Here is a 21,014-nt window from a genome sequence, read left to right as displayed (position 1 = left end):
TACCTTGGAACGCTGCTCGTCAAAAACCATGGCAATACAATCGGGAAACTTGGCCTGCTGGGGCACAGACATAATGTGGTTGATCTGAATACCCTGGGACACATCTACGCCTAGGTAATGTGTTCTCGGCAGGGTCGTCACGTACTCCAAGGTGGCTGCATTAAAGATGCGTATGATAGACTCGGCACAGCCGACAAGTATAAACCGTTCGTTGACGCAAATACAATTGGCGTTGCTGGTGCGGCATTGCACCCACTTGTCGAGCAGCCGCCGCGAGCTGAACTCCACCAGGTGTCCCTGCCGTGTGATGGCGTAGGTGCTTTCTGAGCAGATGCCCTTGCCGCAGGCGACGGCGCAAAAGTCATTGTCGCGAAGATCGCCCAGAATGGCGCTGCGGCCCATAAGCGGGATCGGATCTTTATACTGCAAGTGAAAGAACTATTAATGTCTCTGAATGTATTTGACTCGAGGCCGGGTTACCTTGCGTCCACCCTCTAAGTACCAATATTTGACATGACGATTGCCCACGGTGACAAAGTAACTTCCATCTTCAGAGAAGCAAACGGCTGCCACCTTGGAGCTTATCTTGTTGGAGGCCATTTTAAGATTGGCGCGCCAGTCAAACACGTTGACAATCATGTCGTGCTGGGAGCCCACCGACACCAGGTACTTGCCCGTGGGCGAAAATGCCTGTCAATTATGCAGAATAGTACAATTAAAGACCTGTATAATATGGAGCTCTATCAGTGTACTTACCACACAGGTAACGGCGTATTTGTGATCCACGAACTCGGCAACAACGCTGCCGCCGCTGCAGTTTTCCAGATTGCCATTGGGGGTCTCCAGTTCCCAAACTTTGATGGCGGGATTGATGCCGCACTCGCCTGTGGCCACGTAACGGCCGCAGCGCGAGAAGGCCACGGATGTGAATGCTTTGCGGGAGGTATTGACCAGATAGGCCTGTGTGTGACGCTTGGCATTGAACAGGACCACAGTGCATCTGCAGGGGGCGATATAAATGCGGAAAATGCATATGAAAATCTTCTTTTTCTTTTGAGCAAAAGCAGAGGTCGCTTAAAACAAAGTAGAATGTCGTACAAGGCCAGCACACAGCAGGTCTTGAGAACAAACTTGAGAACTGAGCTCGAATTTTTGAATTTCTGCAGATGTTTCCAAACTACAGACAGTTTCCAAACTCTTGTCAGTTCATTGATTAAATTGGACACTAATCTATATGCGATTAGTTATTATCAAGAGTTATTCAGAAAGTAAAAGGAAAGTTTTCGGAGCTTGTAATATTAAGTATACGTTCAGCCATTGGACTGGTTTTTGTTTCGTTTAGGTTCGTCTGCATAGGAACTTACCCCGCTGGATAGGCCAGCAGGCCGCTGACAGGTGACACATCGAGTGCTGCATTGCTGCAAACAGTCAGTCCCAAGACTCTTTTGAGTTTTATCTGCAATAGAAATTAAAAGAGTTTTATAAAACAGTCATTACATTCCATAAGAATGTTTGGATTGATTAAAACACTTATTAAGGCGAGAAAGAAAGGCTGCTTTCGGCGCGCCGAAGATGAAATACGCTCACAATTCGTCATTAATTACATAAAAAACCTAATTTTTTACTAATTGCTTTTATAATAGTCCGGTATATTGCTGTATCGACTCAGCTGAGTTCGTAATGCGTTCGAATACATATTTCGAATGAGTTACATATCTCGCGAGCAAACTATACTACCCTTTGCAAGAGTATAGTAAATAGCATGCATAATTTTATTCAAGTGAATGTGCTGTGTAATTTGATTACGCACACAATTCGCACGTTTCTATGCATCGGGCTTGTGTGAATATAATTATTAAACACTTATACATGTAATATTACGTATACGCAATGGAGGCGTTGCCCCGATTTTCCAACAAGTGGTCGTTTGAGTTGAGAATAAACAAAAAAAAAAAAAAAAAAAAAAAAAAACAAATAAAAGCAGCTAATTCAATAAAACTTAAAATTATTTTCGCATTAACATAGAAATACCAACCCATAATAAAATGGCCTTTGGGAGATCGCTCACAAATCAATTATATTAAATATGCTCGGCAATTTAGCAACTCGCAACGCGCAAGTATGACTTCATTTATAAGCCTCTATTTTTTTTTTTTTTTTTTTTTAATATTGCACTTTAAACTAATGTGTTGTACATACAAGCAGGGAGCGTAGGTACAAAGTATAAAGACAGGAAGTGCGAGTCAAGTGTTTTATGGCAGCCGTGACGCAGTTGCACAAGTCTGGCGGACTGGCCATATAATGCTAGGTTCGACGTGTGGGCGAGCAGCTTGAAGCACTGAAAACGCAACCAATTAAATAGTTCAATATTCGCTGGCATGCAAAGAGAATCGAACAAAAAAAAATGCTCATTAGACACCCGTAGCATGATTTTGCGTCGCAAAGTCAGATCGCACAACGGGCTGAGATCATCTGGCCAATAGTCTAGAGTAGAGGAATGTGCGAGCCTTTGGCTCGATGTTTATATTGTTCACAACACTAGACTTTGATGAAGTCGACGCTTCTCAGAGCAATATTTTATTTGCCTTTTTCGCTTTGAAGCTGCCACCAACGCAGCTTCGAAATATTTCTCAATGCAAAAGGTCGTTGTGAACCGGTTTATTCTATAGTTAACTTGAGATATTTGCATTCGTAATGAGTATAATATGCCGTGAAATTGTAAACACTTTGAGCGTGGCTAGAAAACTGTCAACAAATACCGAATTTGCGCTGATGATCGTCTAAGAGATACCCACTTGAAATCAATCACAAGAGCATAAGCTGCAAATTAACGACGAACGAGTTCAAAATATTTAATAGGTATTCAATCAATCAAGAAAAACTCCAAGATTCTAAAAGCCACATTCGACAATCCTTATATCCTACAATATAAACTTTAAAAGCAACTAGATGCTAGGTTCAGGGTATCTGTTAGTCAAGCACATCCCTCTTATTACTCTCTTATTTGTTTACCAACAATCAGCATGTACAAAGAAAGCTGGGCCAGTAAAAAGCTGAATTGATTCAATGTTGACATGCTCATCTATCTTTCTGTGTTTTCTAATATAAATTGTTCAGCAAATCATTGGTTTAAAAACAGGTCTCAATCATTGCGGCAAAATTTGAATAATATTGAGTCTTTCACTAAATCATATGTCTGCCAAATTTATATCATTTTTGCCACCCGGAAGATATCTGCACACTTTTGTTGTACATCTTTCAAATACAAGGCCAAATGTACCAATAAAGCAGCCGGATTTCGACCATGGGCAAAACAAATCGAAGCAGCTTACAAGCCATTTAGTTTGTTGACTTCTCATAAATAATATGAAAAGTTATTGCATAATCGAACTGTGGCCAAGTTCAGTGCACAAGGAAGCCAACAGTCCGAGCTTTGGCCGAGGCTTTTGGCAAATTTGGTCAGCTGTACTCGCTGGCTCGTTGAAATGTGCCGCATTCTGATGGTTCAGACTGAATGTGCCGCCGTGTGGGCTGGTGACACATTTTTGAGAGCTGCCTACGCTGCCAGAGATACAAAGCATCAAAGCTGCGGTTATAATTCTGCGACGTACGATCGCAAATATTTGTCTGACAGGTGTCAGCAATGACAAGCAATGGATATGTATGTACACACTGGGCTTAAGGTCTTCGTATTCAGGTGGATCACACGAAATTGCCTGCTAAAAATAACCAATTAAAATGAACACTATACCAAATGCTATTGTTTGAGTAAAAGAAGCACATTAGTCAATTAAATCAGATATACTTAAGCAATCCATAAACCGTATTTAAAACAGAAAGGCAATTGAATTAAGAAGACAACAAGTTGAAAGAGAAGCCAACATATACATATAATAAGCTTAGCTTTTTTTAATTATGCCCAATTAGAAAGAAGGGTATTATGAAGTTGACTTGTTGACTTCGAAACTTTGTTTCAAGTAGTCAGGCAAGAAGGGAAAACAGCTTTGGGACACGAATCTATAAAGTCTGCTGAGCGTAGGGTATACATTAGTTCGGCACAGCTCGACTAGAGCAAACAAACTTATGTAGCATTTTATTTTGCTTTTTTTTTTTTGGTTTTTTTTTTTACGCTCTCGGTGGACACGTTTTTTACATTTCTAGTTTGCGCTCAGCGGCTTGTTTTCTCGCATTTGCGCATATGCCTTTGGCTAGCATACACAGACATACTTATAAATCATCGTCAAGTCAAACATCGAGCAGCTTTACATACGTGTTCGCTCGTATGGAGTATATATATATAGGCAGACCTAACTACATTTGTATCTTTGTATCTACTGCAAAGCGCTGACGGACGTGAGCAAAATGCTTATGCGTGAAGTAAGTTTTTGGCAGCCTTTCGCTCGGTAAAAAGATTAAAAAATTGCGAAAATGGCAAGCCGAGTTGCCATGAAATATTTAAGCTCTATACCTGATACCTGTTGCATAGGCGATTCCTTGACATTGTCTAAGCATTCCTATCCGGCTTAGAAGTTGCCGATGCAGCACAAATAGTATCAACAGCGGCAACGGCTAATTGCCCATAATTACGACCCAACAATTCAACCAAATGGTAAGCAATATCTATATGAAAAGCTTAGCCCGACCACAGGCACACACACACACACACACACATGGACCGACTTCACGGACAATGGAGCTGAGAGAGAAAACCACAAAAACCCATTACAAATGGGGAGACAAAACTTTTGGCCATATAAATCATGCAACAGAACAAATTGTGCTCTAGCCAGATTCGAGTCGGTCGAAGCGTAGCTGACGGCGAAACATGAAAGTACTTAAGTCCGTCGTGGTCGACTAGCAGATACTCTGTAACTCAGCGTTCAGCTGTTGCTGCAAATATTGGCAACGGCTTCTTGACATAAATGCATGCGCACGCACGCAGCAGGCGGTGCAGCCCACACCATGGAAAATGCATTCTTGATTAAATTCGGGCCACACAAACAAGTCTAAATACTTAAGCCAAGAAATAAATCTAAAATAAAACTGGAAAGAAATCACAAATAGGATTTCGATATCGATGTTTATCGATTTTCTGAAAAGGGGGCAAGTCATCGATAGGGAACCTTTACTCAAATTTAAAGTCTTTCCCGTTTAGGTGCCGAGATAAGACGTAACGTAAGAAGAACAAAGGGAGATGCGTAGATCAACTCGACTATTAATGCTATCCTAGTTTATTCAGGGAAGCCCCCTTCTGCTTAATACACACACTTTTGCACAGAAGCCCTATTTACCCACTCGCAATGGGTTGAGGGTATAAACATGTTTGATAATGGGTATATGCATATGTCCAAAATAAATATGTCAAGTCGTATAAGTGTGTATATGGTCGTAAAAACGGATGTACCTCATAAGCAGCTAAGTCCTCCTTGCCGTATATGGCAACTGGCGATGAATTTCGTGGCGCGAACATTTTGGCCTTGTCTGATAATACATGCCACCGACAATTTCTTGGTGTATTTTAATTTCTACTTAATTATTATTATTGTTGGTTTTTTAAGTGGCACTGAGAGAGAAAAACGCCCACAATTTCTCAATTACATATGTACAGATATGTGCGCTGTATGTCTAGATTATAAATTCGGTATTTTTTGTAGGGGCGTTGTTTTCAATAAATAATACTTTTCGGTTTTTTTTTTTTTGCACTGTTTTAACTGGGATTCGTTGTTGTTGTTGTTGTTGTTATATGAACGATGACTAGTCTCAATATATTTGTTTTTGTTTTGTTTTGATTTGTTTTCAAGGTCGTAGTTTGGTATGCTTGGAGATTTTTTTGGGTTTTCGGTTCACTTCAGTGTTCGATGGGCCTAAAGGCCATTCAAGATTGAGGATTTGAGAATTTCGTTAGCAAAGTATTTGCATGCATTTTGCCCATTTATTTGGTAAACACAGTTTACTACGCTGTTTAAATTAATATTTATGCTTCGTATATTCGTAACACGTTTTTGGTTTCGTTGCTAATTTGTTGAATACAACTGCGAATTGATGAATTTCTAATTGCTTGCTGATCCGTCCCGTCCCTTCCCATCGCCTATTGTAATTGTAATCGTTGTCGGTTGTCGTTGCGAATCTGTTGGATACGTTTCGTTATTAGCGCGACTCAAATGAAACTGTTGAGATTTCTTTCTGGTCGTGAACAATCGACTTCGTCATCGTCATCGTAAGAGAGACTTCAAAGCTGGCCAGCCACCTTCTCAGTCTCGGTGTCGGTCTGCTCGCCGATTGGGTTTTTGAGAGACGGCGCATTTGAAAGCTCTTTGCGTACGTGTATGTCATGAATGCTTTGCTTACTTACTTTCAGTCACAGCCTTAGCTCAAAGTCCCGCTCTTTAATTTGCATGTTTCGAAAACAAGTTTTCGGCGGGCGTGGACTGCAGTCAAGCACGAAAACAAAACACACACGAGGCCTGAGGCTCGATCGCTTGACCGAGAGGCGAGCTTGTTGTTTACCTATCGCTGTATCTATTGCCTCATGCTTAGCATTCTAATATTACATTTACATTTTCGATTGACAGTTGCGAAAGCAGATTCAACAGTGCCAGAGCCGAGAATTGCATTAATCAATGCAATGAAAAGAAGGCGTGCTTTGCCCAAGAAGCAATTAATCAATTATAGAAGCACCCACGCATTACAGGGTATTCTGCTGGGAGTTCACATAGCAGACTAAAACAGGGTACCTTCTGGCCCAGCACATCAGTCTTGAGCATTCCTTAGCACTCTGCATGGCTAAATAGTCAAGCTTAAGTGCTTAAGGCCTCATTAGAGTAGGACAAGTGTTGTTGTCGCGACATATATGTAGTTGAATTGGATTCTGTTTCGATCCGACTGCACTGCCCACTAAACACAATAAATTATTAGTAAATCAATTCATATTGAATTGTAGGCGTACACGCTTGCTCCAAACTTGTAAACAATCGCAAAATTAGGCAAACCAGCAACAACAAATCGTCAGTCAACAGAGGAAGCCAACCAAAGCATCGGCAGCCAGCCAAACAGGTGGAACGAACCCGGACAACCCGAACGAGCAAATATCACCCGCAGATATATATGTTAGATATATAAAAACAAACTGCCCAGATAATCACGCTGGCAATTGGGTAGCAAAGCAATAGAACACAAATATATAATAAAAGAGAGTAAAAATGACTTTGCACTCTTTTTGAGTTAGGAGAGTGTCGAGCTTGTTCCAATTAATGAATAATATATTAATTAGGAAACATATGGGCTTAAAAACAATTGCCATTTCAATTAATACTTACCGATTTAAGATGGCCAAGCCATTGTTTAATTTGCCTTTTGGTGTAATATACTTTTATGATAGTAAAATATCAAAACGTTATGCAATTAGATATATCTATGTATTATATACAATACCTAATCAAAATGTTGTTTAACTGTTTAAATGTGAACTATGCTTTACAAAAGAAAATCAATTTGCATAATACACAAATCAAGAGCAAAAGTCACACACTGCAGCGACGTTTGAACAAACAAAATGCATTGTTAACATTCCCGCTACCAATAAAGAGGAGGGCAACAACTTAAACAGCCGCACAAAGATTCAAGCGACAGCGCAACGCACTTGACAGCCCTGCGAGACCAGATCAAGCCCGAGGCCGAGACCTGGGTACAAACAGAGATTCCATGGTGCAGACAATATTTACCCATTGAATAAGCTACAAAGGGTATAGCGTTTCTGTGCAAATGCATGTAACAGGCCGAATGCACAATTTTATATAAATATGCTTGAAAGGAACTACGCGCTGAGTAGATCCATGTGAGGGCGTCGATCTCCAAGCCCATTAGATATAATATAAAACCAGTTTATCATATTTATACGATAAAAACAAGAAAATAGATATACTAAATATGACATGTGTGTACTCGAATAGTATACTGCAATTCTGAATACTTTTCGCCTATATAATGAAGGACCTGAATTTTTTCAAAAGGATGCGACTTTTCCATTTCGTAAAGTATTTGCATTGTAAAGTATAAGGTTCGAGTATTTGTAATGACAGCTCGGTATCTTTCAGTTGGGCACGCTCGACTAGAGCACACTTACTTGCTTTTGTTGTGCTCAAGTGTGTGTGTTTGTGTGTGTTTGTGGGTGTGTGTGTGTGTGTGTGTGTGTGTGTGTTGCGTGTGTATTTCTGGCGACGGCGCCTTTTCTCGTAGTTTATGGGGGAAAGTTACGAGCGACGGCTCTGACAGATGCTAGGCAGATAGATAGATATGGAGATAGTTCAGACTTGAGCTGCATGCGGCGCATATTCAAATGAATGCAGCTTGTTGTTGGGTTGGTGGCGTTGCCACTTGGCCGCTTTTCCTTTGATTTACGCCGTGAAAAGTTGCCGGGACTGTGCGCTATGTATAGCCATTTACGTGGATTGCTGATTGTTTCCCTGTCGCTTGTGCAATTAGATTACATTTGCTTTGTTGTCACTCGACGACATTGTACAATGTCTTATGACGTTTTTGTCATATTAATAGTGTTATTGAAATTATTACCAAAGGTTTCTGATTTCTCAATATGGCTGGCTTATACGTAGGTATTTCTAACAATAATGATTTATGGCTAAGACCATGTTTGTGTGCCACAAATACAGTCTAGCCGAGAAGTTGTTTGATTAGTATTTGTACTCATTTAGAATTGACGAAATGGTTATGATAAAATTGTGCATATGCATACAACATGCAGACAGAGGCAGCTGTAATATATCTTCGGGGTAAGCAATCAAATTCATTTTAAATGACAAGTGCGTGAGACAACGAATCGGGCAGGTATTCTAAAGAGAACATACCCAGACTACGAATATTTCAACCGAGATGCTCGTTAAAGTGTGTGTGATTGGATATACAATGCAAGTATGCAAATATGAAAGAGTATCTGCTAATCGGCACTCGTTGTTTATCAGAGGTATTTCCAAAATAGTTTTGTCAATCCAAGCCAAATAATTGAATTTCCTACTTAAGTCATGTCAAGTCGACAACCGTTTTCCACTCCAAAAAGTGCCAGCTGATTTCGTCACACATAAATATTGTTATTAACCTTTTTTCGGCTTGCCTGAGAAAGCTGCTATTTATTGATTTTAATTAAACACATTTTACCGATTAAACAAGCACTTTTGCATATTTTCCATCCATTCGATGAGTGGGCTTTGTTATTAAAAAAGCTTTGTGCCGATTGAGATATTGAATACACGACCACATTTAAGTGTGGTCGGAATCGGTTAAAAGCTACACACTAAGATTTAATTATATAGAGGGGCTTATCTAAGCTGCATTTCGGCGTGTATTTTGTTAACATTTTTATGTGCTGCTAAATGCTGCAGAGGAGTTGGGTTTATGTCCAGACAGTGTAACAAATGCAGCGAACGAGGGACGCCCACAGATGAAACGCAAACATGACAGACGCGTACAATTTGAGTGAAAAAGTCGCATAAATTTAGCTGAAACCAAATCGAAATCAAAGTAGCTGAAGCTGAAAAAGTTGAACGGAAAACTCAAAATGTTTTTGTGCCTAATAACAGGTGTCAGAGTCCAATCCAAAAGCTGCCCACTGATCACTTCACAATGACCTGTTAGAAAAACAGTGCGTGAAAGCGGGTATAATAGACTTGCAGCAATGAGACAGACGGAGACAATATCGACAACTAGAAGTGTTCTCCAGCTCCAATCAAGCACATAAATATGTTATAGAAAATTGAGAATGATAAAGGAGTAAATAAGACTAAACAGCTCAAAGACAAGATAAAGTATATGTTCGTATATTTTATGATATCGAAAATGCTTTCTTCTGCTTGTTACATACATTTGCACATAGCGATTATACCCATCCAATGGTTACAGAGCATAAACAAGTTCAAAATGAGATTGAATTGGATAAAGTTCTTTATTTCGTACTACTCGGTTTATGATATATAATCATATTGTTGCTTTAATCTCGTTCAACATAAAAGTGAAATGCATTTCTTTATACCCTGCCATTCATTCACTTTGCATTGTTGTGGCAAATGTCCGCATATAATCTACACAAAACATCAATCTAAATGTTCAGCTTAGCCATATAGTGGTATACTATATTAAATTACTTAATTAAAACTGAGACTCCAATCAATTACAATACAAAAATGCGTACATACATTATTTACGAAGAGCTTAAGTTTCCAATTCTCCCCTGGCTCTTCACTTCTGACACATGTATATTTATGTATATATATAATATATGTATATATATGCAGATTCTTGACTTACTTCCTAGTTTATAATAAACCGATCGTTATGAAAATTTCTGCATACCATTATAAAACAAAATTTCAAATTAGTCTAACCTGCGTATGGCAAACGAAGGCCTACATTCCACATTGGCCTTTGCTCTCTGTCGCATTCTTAGATATAGACCAGGGTATATATATGGCTAGATCGATTGGGCTATTAATTATGAAACATGGCAAATCATAATATTTTGTACCCTGCAAATGGTTTGTGCTGTTAAATAGAAAAAAACATTCCTGACTCAAATTTTGATCAGCATTAACAGCCTATGTGATATTCAGGATGAGAGTGCTCTGTTAGGGTGCAGAGTATCTGCTAGTCGCTCACTCAAGGATAGTGCACATTAACTTGTTTCTTTTTGCATTCGGCGACGCGCAATTGCAAAGTCAAACTAAATCAAAGAGTAAACAGGAATCAAAATTGGCTACAATAATAAATCTGACATCATTCCCTGACATCACTAGCTCTTATAAGAATCGACGGCTAAGAGCTCAGCCGCCTCTAAGCTCATTAGAAATGCAATTTTCAAAATTCCAACTCTGTTAGAAACCTGAAACATTTTCTAATTTTGTGATTTTTGTCGTGCAACTAATTAATAAATCAATAAGTGATCAGCAACAAAAATACAACACGAAATATTCAGAAAACAAGTATGAATGATATGCTTGGGTGTGCGGCAATAGAGAATACCCTATCTTTACTCAATTCTATATCTATGCAGAAAAATGACACATGCACTTAACTTAAGTTTAGAAGATAGGATAGGAAATATTAACAAGAACTTAAGCACCAAACTAACAAAATCTTTGACACAATTTTTGACAGCCCGGTGAATAACAAATCGATTATTATCGACTTGGGGAAAACGAAGGAGATTTACCAAATTTTACTTGATCTGCACAAACTTATTACTTATTTTATTTTCTTAATATTTTCACACGGTACAGGGTGTATAGATGGCCGGGCAGATCTAATATTTCATTCATCCGGTCAATGATTTGCCATTACTATCTACCGATAGGGTATTTATAATAGCTTACAATTATTTTTGTGCATGCCCCTCTGCGTCTATTCTATAGCAAACTTCTTGACAATTTTAAATAACCTTTTTCTCGCTTTTTTTCCATTAAGCATTTTTTTTTTTATATTTTGCTTAAGAACATTTACCAAAATCTCAGCTCTAATAACATCATTGACAAAATTAGCTATGAAAGGGAGCATAACTGGCCGGACGGGAGGAGAAATAATATACAAATCGAGCGGGTGATGTTATTGGACTTTTTTCTACTCTGGTTAGGATTTGAGTTGACATTAGATAGTTAAATATGCATATCAATATAGAAGATATGACAAGCCTTGAGGGCTTTTGAAAAATAGCTGCACTTAAATAAATACAAATTGGGTCATCAAAATGCAAATAAATCGAATGCCACAGTTGAAGTGGTCCGGCTCCAATTTCGAGCAGATGTAACCGAGCTCCAATGGGACACATCATTGAGGCAACCTGTCAATGTGACTAGCAAATATGTGCATACATATATCAAATTGATTATTGTTTTCAGAATTAATTAACTTTTTTGCATGTTTCTTTGTGATTTCTGAGTGTCAGTCGGGCCGCAGCGTGTACGGTAGCCACATCCATACTCAGGTGTGCGCACACATAAGACACGAGACACGGGACGAGGCATTTAGGAGTGCCCGTACATCAATCAAGTGCTAATCATGTGGGTTGGTTTCCAAAACAAAATGTTCGCGAGCACACAAAAAGTATAGAAACAACGCAACAAAAACGAGTTTCAGCGATTGAGGGTGCACGCTTTCGGATACCCTGTAACGATTTGCCAGCGACAAGCGTACATTCGTGCTTACTTCAATAATATTTAGTACTCATTTTTAATGGCAACAGGGTATGACAAAATAAACTTGTTCTGCATCGCACGGTATGTATATAAGAGGCAACAGTTTAAGCTTTAAATCTTTTTTGTAGACAAACTGGCAGACAGCAAGACGCTTGGGTTTGATATGTAGATCGACCCGGTTTTTGATAGCGGGTCGCCTGTTACATACATTTCCACGACCCCATCAATTTATTCCATTATTAGTTGTACAGGGTATGCATGCACGGAGTTGTAAAGGTGTCAAAAGCGCTGATGAATAACTTTGTTGATAGTCCACAAATATGCGTCGATATCGTGAACTTGTATAATATTTAGTCGCGATATTTTGTATGTTGAATGTAAAAATTGTCAAGCGTAGTGAATTTCGTTATTTTGCCATGTTAAAAGCCTAAATCAACTTAAGCTATGTCATAAGCATAATACTTATGTGTTTGCATGTGTTAAATAGACACAGATTTCAAAATTAACATTTCGAAATGAAGGCTCCAAGAAGAAGTTAAATAGTTCGTCGAACTTGAAAGATATTAAATGTGTTCCTGAAATGTCCACTACTACTTTAAGCCGAAGTGGGCAGTACCAATATCTAAAGCTGATTTCATTTGCTTTCTAGCCAATTTCCTTTTTTGGCAAAATTGATGAATAGATGAATAAAGGAAATAGAGGAGAAATCGAAGGTTTGGTCTTAGATAATACTTCCTTTACAATGTATTTAGTATGTATTTCGCATATTTAGAAAAATATATTTCATATACCTTGAAACTATTAAGAATCCGTTTGTCACTCTTTGCGGAAAAGGGGAATCACAAAGGGAGTTATTACCATTAAGTATATACACATTTTCTGCCGGAAGATTTGGTTTGGTTTTGACCTTTGGCCCTTCGAATTTTCTGTGTCTCTCAGTTTTGATGCGGCTTTTATAACCTTCTGCATAGATCCAGTATATATAGAGCTGTCATAGCAATAATCGGACGATATCTAAGATATGAGCACAATCTTATTAATATTTATACCAAAGAGGAATCTTTCAATAGAGCCATACGATATAGTTCCCTAATCAGACACTTTTGAATAGGGCAATTTAATTTGTTTTTTTTTTTTTTGCCCAACAGTTCGTTGACTTTGTGAGCAATGCTTGATTTTTGCTTTCCGACCAGCTGGCTATAACTTGATGCATGTGTGTATTCTGTGTGTTGTGTGTCTGTTGTCACACCGTCGTTTGTTGTTCTAACTGTTTTGCATTGTTTTATGACCAGCTCAGCTGTGTGTCGTGCCTGTGAGTACATGGGAATCAACGCCGTCAAAGCCAACAACAACAACAACAAAAGTATCCACAGCCACAACAAAAAACTGGCAACGTGGTGCAACAGTTTACCTTTAATGGGGTCTGGGGCGTTAAGGTTGGCGGGCTCCGGGGGTCACCCACAGCGGTTGTATGTTAGAGGTAGCACGGTGTTGCTTTTACGGTTGCCTATTTAATGTCACTCGCATTTTGTTGATCGGCTACTGTTCACACATGTGTGTGTGTAATAAAAAACGTGGCAAGTACGAGTGCTTGGAAGTTTACCTGCTCCACATAACATGTTTGTAATTTGTTTGGAGGTGCGATTACGAAAAAGTGTGCCTTCACAGAATTCCCAAGAATTGGTATTCAAGCTGTTCAACAACAGCCCGTTCATTTGGCCTAATCGAATGTAACCCATTGGCGATCAAAGTATAGAAACAGCTCTCTGCGATTCATATACTTATTATCATTTGATTAAACATACTTTTTTAAATCAATATTCATATAGATTCAGTCCATTGAAATCTACTTTTCAGTGCAGCTTATAAGCAAATAACATTTCCACAACACAAAACAATTTTCAGCCCGATAAGAAAGTTTATTACTCAAAATTTGCCTTTAATCCTTTCCAATAAATGTTACACTAATTAAGCACCTACAAACTATTTGAAGCCCGTAAATGTGACTGCAAAAACATCAAAGGCAATGTACGCATTAGCCAAAACACGAATCGTGCTAATGGCACAACACTTCTTCTCTCACTTTTGAGCAACAATCCAGAAAATAAGTACTACAAGTAGCTAAAGCCAACGCAACATGGGTGACTGCGCTCGAGGCGGCAAAGTAGAAAAAAAAAAAGGGAAAACAATTTTCTGGCGGCAAGCGGACAGCGTTTTCCACATCGATGCACAAAAATTAGCAACGAGATCAACCTAATAAAATTACAAACACACCGACAAACTTGCATACGAAGCTCCAATAAAAAAAAAAAATAAGCAACCAGCCAAAATTCAAATCTCGCAGCGAGAAACCTTTGCCAAAGCGACAGACAAAACGAATAGAGGAGCGCCTTGGTCGAGCATGCCCGACTAGGAGATACGTTATACGTCCATTTCAATCTGCGCCTATTTCTCCATCCTATGGTGTCCAATCTTTATAAAAAAACTTAGGCAGTTAATAGGACAACCAATTGAGTGCATCAAATGACTAAATGGTAGATCCTAGGTCTTTTGATTGACTATACTTATGTTATTATGGAAATAGGAGAACATATCGATACAAATATAATCTTTTTCTGCATATGCGAAATGATATATATTTCAAATTTAAAATATATAGCTCATTTAGTTATCGCAATAGATGCGTAGGCGAATCTAGGTGAATCTCTCACGCATACACATACGAAATAGTGCAATATACCCAGTTTCAGTGAGTACATGGTATAATAATAGCACGACATGCAAAAGTTGAAAGTGGCAGACAACTTTCTCAAATGGTGCTGGACAAATGCGCTCGGCAACTGCAGCTTTTAGCTGCATTTGGACCGGGCTGATCCGGGTCGTTTTTGTGTGGGTGCCCCACAAGCCAGGAGAACTCAGAGGGGGGCTGGAGAGACAGAAAGAGATATATAAGAGCCAGTGCAGTCGCAAGACATTAGCCAAATGGCTGCAGCTAGTCTGAACCAATTCCACTTTGGCTGCCAGCCCTGCCTCCACGTGGAGTGGCGCATTTTTTTTGTTTTTGGTTAATCATACGTTAGTGGCACATAATTATATAAAGTCGTATGCAGTAAAGTCCACTTTGTGGCTTTACATAAATTAAATGAATGAAATAACAGCCTCTTTGCGGCGTATTGCTCCGAGAGTGAAGCAAAACAAAGTTGCCCTCGTTGCATGCCCAAAAGCTGTTCGAATAAGCAGCCGCACGATTTTTGCTTGAGACTTTGTTTCAGCTCAGTTCTGCAGTCGGGTTTTTCACGCCAAAACTGAGAAAAGGCCATCAAAATGCATGCAACAATTCAGACAAACATTTTGGCTATAAGCCAGAAATTGGATTGGCGTTAGAAAAATTAAAAATCGAACTGCAAGAACGCTGCAGTCGAATGCAACCGACCTGCCAATACCCTGTTGTAGTAGTTGCCGAGTAGTTCAATTAGCCAAGTTTCTCTCTCTCTCTCTCTACATTCTATAAAATTATTCAAAAAGTTTTAATGAACGGGAATTAAATGGGAAAGTGTGGCAAGCGAGTGTGAGAGTACAGAGCGCATTTCCTTTCCAAGACAAGGCAATAGACACTTTTGGCCTAGTCGCTGAAAAGTGAAACATTTGCGAGCAGAGCGGGAAACCAGTTCCATGTGCTGAACCACTGTGCTAGTCAGATCTGGAGATTAACGTGGTTTAGAGCCTACACTCGATTTCTCGCTCTTTATGGCAATAAATGATTGGTGGAAACCAATTCGACTGCAGCTCCCCTGTGTTATTATTAGCTGACTGAACATGACACAAGCTGCGTGATTAGCTACTCCTAAATGTGCATTTACTAAAATAATAACATGATGCTTAGCCTTTAATCAAACAGCTTCTCTTTAATTAATGCCAGTGCGGCATTCGAATAAGCTTACGAAAACAAACACATCACCGAATACTCTGTTCACAGTGTGTACAAGAGATGTATAGAAAGAGACACAGGCGGACACAGAAGAAGATCAATGTAAATAATATTATACTTTATAAATACCCTGTACTTTGATGGGTAAGGTACCTTGTTTAGGTGAAAAGGTTGAACTCATTGAGTTCATATACTATATTCTAAGCGCATCGATCTCAGATTAATACATTACATAAGGGACTTAAAATTTGAAATATATGTCGAAAAATAGCGTATCTTTTTTCCGAAAACAATAGTTATGGAACTTCAGATAGTTTTTTGTGAGGTTATTAGAATTAAGTACTAACAGCAAACTTATTAGATAAGTTTTCGTATCTAACATCCTCTCTATATATCATATTTCTATATATCATATGTTCACTTTATATATATGCCATATTAGTTAATGAAGTCATTCTTGAGCATGATACATATTTTTTGTAAAGGCTTCCATTAAAAACTGAACTAAAATTAAAAACTTAGTGATTGATTGACTTTGTGAAAAGGTTCCTAACAGCCAGAAGGAAATATCTTTAACCACATAAGGTATAAATAATCTCGATGAGGCGTGATTAGTCAATATAGCTATGTTCCTGTGTTTATCCGTTTGCGAAAATACCTGCAGGTGTAGTTAAAAATTTATATGTATATATCTATACTGATCGCCATCGAACTTGAGAAGTATACAAGATCTGGTTAGATCTAAGCTTTGTATGTAGCCTATCGTAAAGCTTTTAATTCTTTTCACAATTGCTGGAAATTAAATTAACTAATTTCCGCACAGTTTGCAGCCATGTGCAGGGTATCTACTAGTCGAGCAGGCCCACTGTAGCAGTGTTAATTGTTTTGCCTGCTGATGTTGTCAAATTTCTGATTATATTAATAGCAGAACAGTGGACAATTATCGCTTTTGGCACCGAATCGCCTGCCCCGTTGTGGATGTCGACACAAGCTTTCACTGGAACATCATCCATACAGGATGAATGTTGACTATTCGATTCGCAGTGGCCAGCTGTGAGCAGGCGCGGGGGGAGGTGAGGCTGATCGGGGCTTGTTTTGAGCGCAACGAGAGTTTCCATTTGCTCAGCAGCAGATTTGTCTTGAAGGCGGTTAGAAAGTCGCGCAACTAATGGCAAATATCATAAACGATATAAACGACAGTCGCTAGCAACTAGAAAGATGAACGGACGAATAGCACTTTCCCAATGCGACAACTTGGCAAAAAGTAGAACAAATCAAGTTGAGGAAATCTTAGACACATAATGCGCATAGTTTTCCTCACGTTTGCCCAGCACACAGGACAGGTGTGGCAAGGGGAACAACGGCGGCAAAATGTACATTGCAATTTACTTTCGATGCATTTGCAACACGAAGATAACATAGAGTATGTCCAATCTGCATTTAGATGAGCCGCCTTTCTCACTCGCCGCCTCATATGGGCCAAAACAATTACGCTTTTCTTGCTTTGCCTTGCCAGCGCAGCGTGGGCGGTGGGCGTGACAGCTGAGCAAGGCAATTATGTCCAGCGTTCGTGTAGAAAAAATGAGTGGAAAGGGGCAGGGGGTGGCGAGGGGGGGGGGGTCTATCTGCATATAGAAAATGCTGCAGCTATGCGCAGGAAAAACCCAATCGCCACATAAACGCAACTTTTCTTCTTAATGTTTTCTGCTCCAAAAAGCGCAAAGCGTCTGGAAAATGGCTTTTTTTCCAACTGCAGCGGCAAAACTAAAAAAAAAAAAAAAAAAAAAATTAACAACAGCAAACCGCAAGGTGGCAACAAAGTTGCTCATAATGAAAATGAAAGGGAAAACGCCTGCCACACCAGCAGCTACAAATCTGCCAACTAATGAACTAACAATCGCATGCGAAATTCCATCCATGCGATGATGCCGTCATCAGCTGGGCTCACCTTGAACTTTGTGCCTCCCGATTTGGGGCCCACCTTCCCTTTCTTGTTCTTGATTAATTGTTGCGCAATGTGCAGCGCGTGCGCTTCGTACAAATTGGATAATTGCTCTGCTTAAATTGCGGCGCTGACATTTGGAAAAGTCAGTGAAAGCTGCCTTAGCGCAAAAAGTAAGCTTGGATTATAACTGAATTAGCATTCAATGTCAGTTCAAAGGTCAAAATCTGTGGGAAAGAGAACTTTCCGGTGGCAGATGAAAAGGCCTGAAAAGCCAATATATTAAATGCAGATTTGCACAAAATGGTTGCTTTTTTTCTAAAAGAAAAGTATGTTAAGCGAACAGATACCCTGTAGCATGCGAATTCCACAGTGTACGTTGATCCATCAATCAATCAGTCAGTCAGGAACAAAATCGTTATATATAGAGATTAATATTACAGCAAGTATTATTTCTATATTAGAATCTATTGTTGCCTTGCTATTTTCATTTCATTTTTTTAGAGATACCCTGGAATCTGTATAATTTATAAGTTCGTATATAGCTCATTCTACCTAATTTTACATACAGCCAATATGACCCTACTTCTAACCATATTCAGTTTGAAATTTACTTCGAAATTGGGTCAATTTTCGTATATATACCCGCATTTGTAATTAAGGCAAAGCTTGTAGCACACGCTGCTTAATAGAAAATGCAAATTAAAGCCTTAATTAATACAATCGCATTTGCAAATTGTACTCAGTATTCAGCTCGCATTAGATATTTAGGTGCCCAATATAGGACCACAAAATACGCAGAGAAATGCGCAAATGTCATTGACTTTTGCGGGTTTTTATTTAAAAAAAAAAATTAAAAATTTAACTGCGAATTTGTCATGCAATGACATAAGTAACAACTGGGAAAAGCTCACAAATAGAAACCCGTATTTATTCACAAAAGAATTTTCACCGAGTTTTCTAATGGTAACCCAAAGAGTTGCGCGTTTTTCACCTCAATCATCTTAAATACATAAATCACTATGGTATAATTTGTATTGGCATATTCACCCGCATGTACCGTAACTGTTAGAGGTGAGAATGGGGAATAAACTCACTTTTTCGCTGCGCACATAGTTGGCCGGAAAGTGCGGGGAGGTGCCGGAGATGCCGAAAAATGATGGGGACGCCGAATGCGGCGTCAACGGTGACGGTGACTGCGACTGCAGCGTCAGCTGCGACTGCGACTGCGACATACGCTGATGATGCAGCGAAGAGAGCGTTGGCGTCGACATCGACAGCGACGTTGGGGTCATGATTAAATGCCGCATGTGGACCTGTTGTTGTTGCTGTTGTTGTTGTTGTTGATGTGTTGATTTGAACAATAAACAATTTTTTCACTCTCTTTTGGTTGTTTTATTTTGCACTTGGCGATTTACATTGTTTGCATTTCTTTTTTTTTTAGTTTGCCGTTTGTTTGCTCGCTGCCTTTCATTTGATGTAAATGTCAATTGTCTTTGTGGGTCTAAACATTTTGTGAGGCACCTCTATTAAATTATGTGCACATTCATCTGTGCATCTGTGTACATACATATATACTCAGATGCCTGGGGCGTGACAGAGGGGCTGGGGCGTTGGGTTGCGACCATAAACAGCTGCTGCCTCTGAGCTATACAATATTTTCGCCCGGCACGCGGCCAAATGGGTTACGTTCCAATTACTTCAAATAATACGAATGAGTGTGATCAATGCGAGAGTGCTAGACTGGGCGATACCCTGTAACCAGGTCGAAGTGTGCATCAAAAATGTATAGGTACAGAAGCAACACACATTATGACAATCATTGTTAAAAGCAATTCTGGGATTATATATTAACCCCAAATTATAAATATTACGTTTCTTTTAACAAATCTCAGAGGTGTAGGTTTTTCTAAATTTAAAAAAAAAACACAGAAAAATGAATGAAATGGAAATCACTTGCAATTCTCAACAAGTTTAAGCTTCGAAAAGATGACAATAGCAACATGTGCTGATGACCCGCTTTTAGAAGGAATACAGACAACCTTATATTTTTATAGGGTTTATACCTTCTTATTATAATATATGAGAATTTAAACAGTTCAATAATTTTTCATATTTTTTAATAAATATTAGAACTTATTTAGTTACAGGGTATGCCATAGGCGGGCACTCGCTACTCTCTACTTGATTCGATTTGAGTTTTCTTATTTGAAGGAATTAGCATATTCTCTTTCAATTACTTTATTACCAAATTTCTTTCTCTAATTGTTCGTTTTCATTGTTATCTTTTTCACCATTTACCATTTAACTGCATTTTCTGTTGTTATTGTATTCTTAACGCGTTTGGCCCTGCTCTCTCGCTCGCCCACCTTCAGAGCCGAGAGGCGACACCTTTACCGAATGCCGTTATCAGCGTAGAACCGCGGCAATTGTTCGACTTGAGTTTTCTATTTTTATTTTTTGCTTTTGTTTTTAGTCTTTTAATTCTGTTTGACTTTGCAAGGGAAATGAGATTCAATTAATTTTGCAGTGACATTTTGGGGGCGGTTTCGCCCTTGGATTCTACTCGTCTCTCGGCTTCACTATCTGGGAACTCTTATTTATAGTAGCCTGTATCTTTTTGTGATAAACAAACAGTCCAATAGTACAACCAAATATTAAAGTGTCGTTCGATAAATGAGTTAGACAGAGAGAAACGCATATACCGAGACTAGGCAACAATATCGAGAGATTTCTCCAGTCTCTATTTCTGCTTTGCAGTTCAATTCTCAGAAGAATTCTAATTGCGATTTTTAACACGAATATTTAGTTTAAGCTGTCGCCTCTTATGATCTAATCATTTCGTTAATTTCAAAACAAGACCAACAACAAAATCTGCTGCAAAATAATTGACTCGAACACATGCGACGGGCGTGGGGGGTGGGGCTGTGCTATTGCGGACTGCGTTTCG

At 39.0% G+C, this 21,014-nt stretch overlaps 1 protein-coding gene across 11 annotated transcripts in view; it reads right to left on the bottom strand.

Annotated features, from left to right (window-relative positions):
- Wdr62 (WD repeat domain 62) overlaps nucleotides 1–21,014 on the bottom strand; it is a 62,224-nt gene that overhangs the window by 10,472 nt on the left and 30,738 nt on the right. For 4 of the 11 annotated variants that reach the window (XM_032438677.2, XM_032438679.2, XM_070209475.1 and 1 more), the window contains 4 exons: nucleotides 1,365–1,456; nucleotides 757–1,000; nucleotides 481–690; nucleotides 4–423 (listed from right to left, as the gene is read on the bottom strand). In XM_032438677.2, the coding sequence (XP_032294568.1) occupies nucleotides 4–423; nucleotides 481–690; nucleotides 757–1,000; nucleotides 1,365–1,456 (966 nt within the window). Of the gene's footprint in view, nucleotides 1–3; nucleotides 424–480; nucleotides 691–756; nucleotides 1,001–1,364; nucleotides 1,457–5,404; nucleotides 6,159–19,161; nucleotides 19,598–21,014 lie in introns of those variants that run through there. The other 7 variants (XM_032438675.2, XM_032438676.2, XM_032438683.2 and 4 more) reach the window with 7 other exon arrangements.

The sequence above is a fragment of the Drosophila virilis genome, chromosome 4, assembly GCF_030788295.1.
Source record: "Drosophila virilis strain 15010-1051.87 chromosome 4, Dvir_AGI_RSII-ME, whole genome shotgun sequence".
Taxonomy (NCBI): Eukaryota; Metazoa; Arthropoda; class Insecta; order Diptera; family Drosophilidae; genus Drosophila; species Drosophila virilis.
This window is presented reverse-complemented; position numbering and strand designations above follow the sequence as displayed.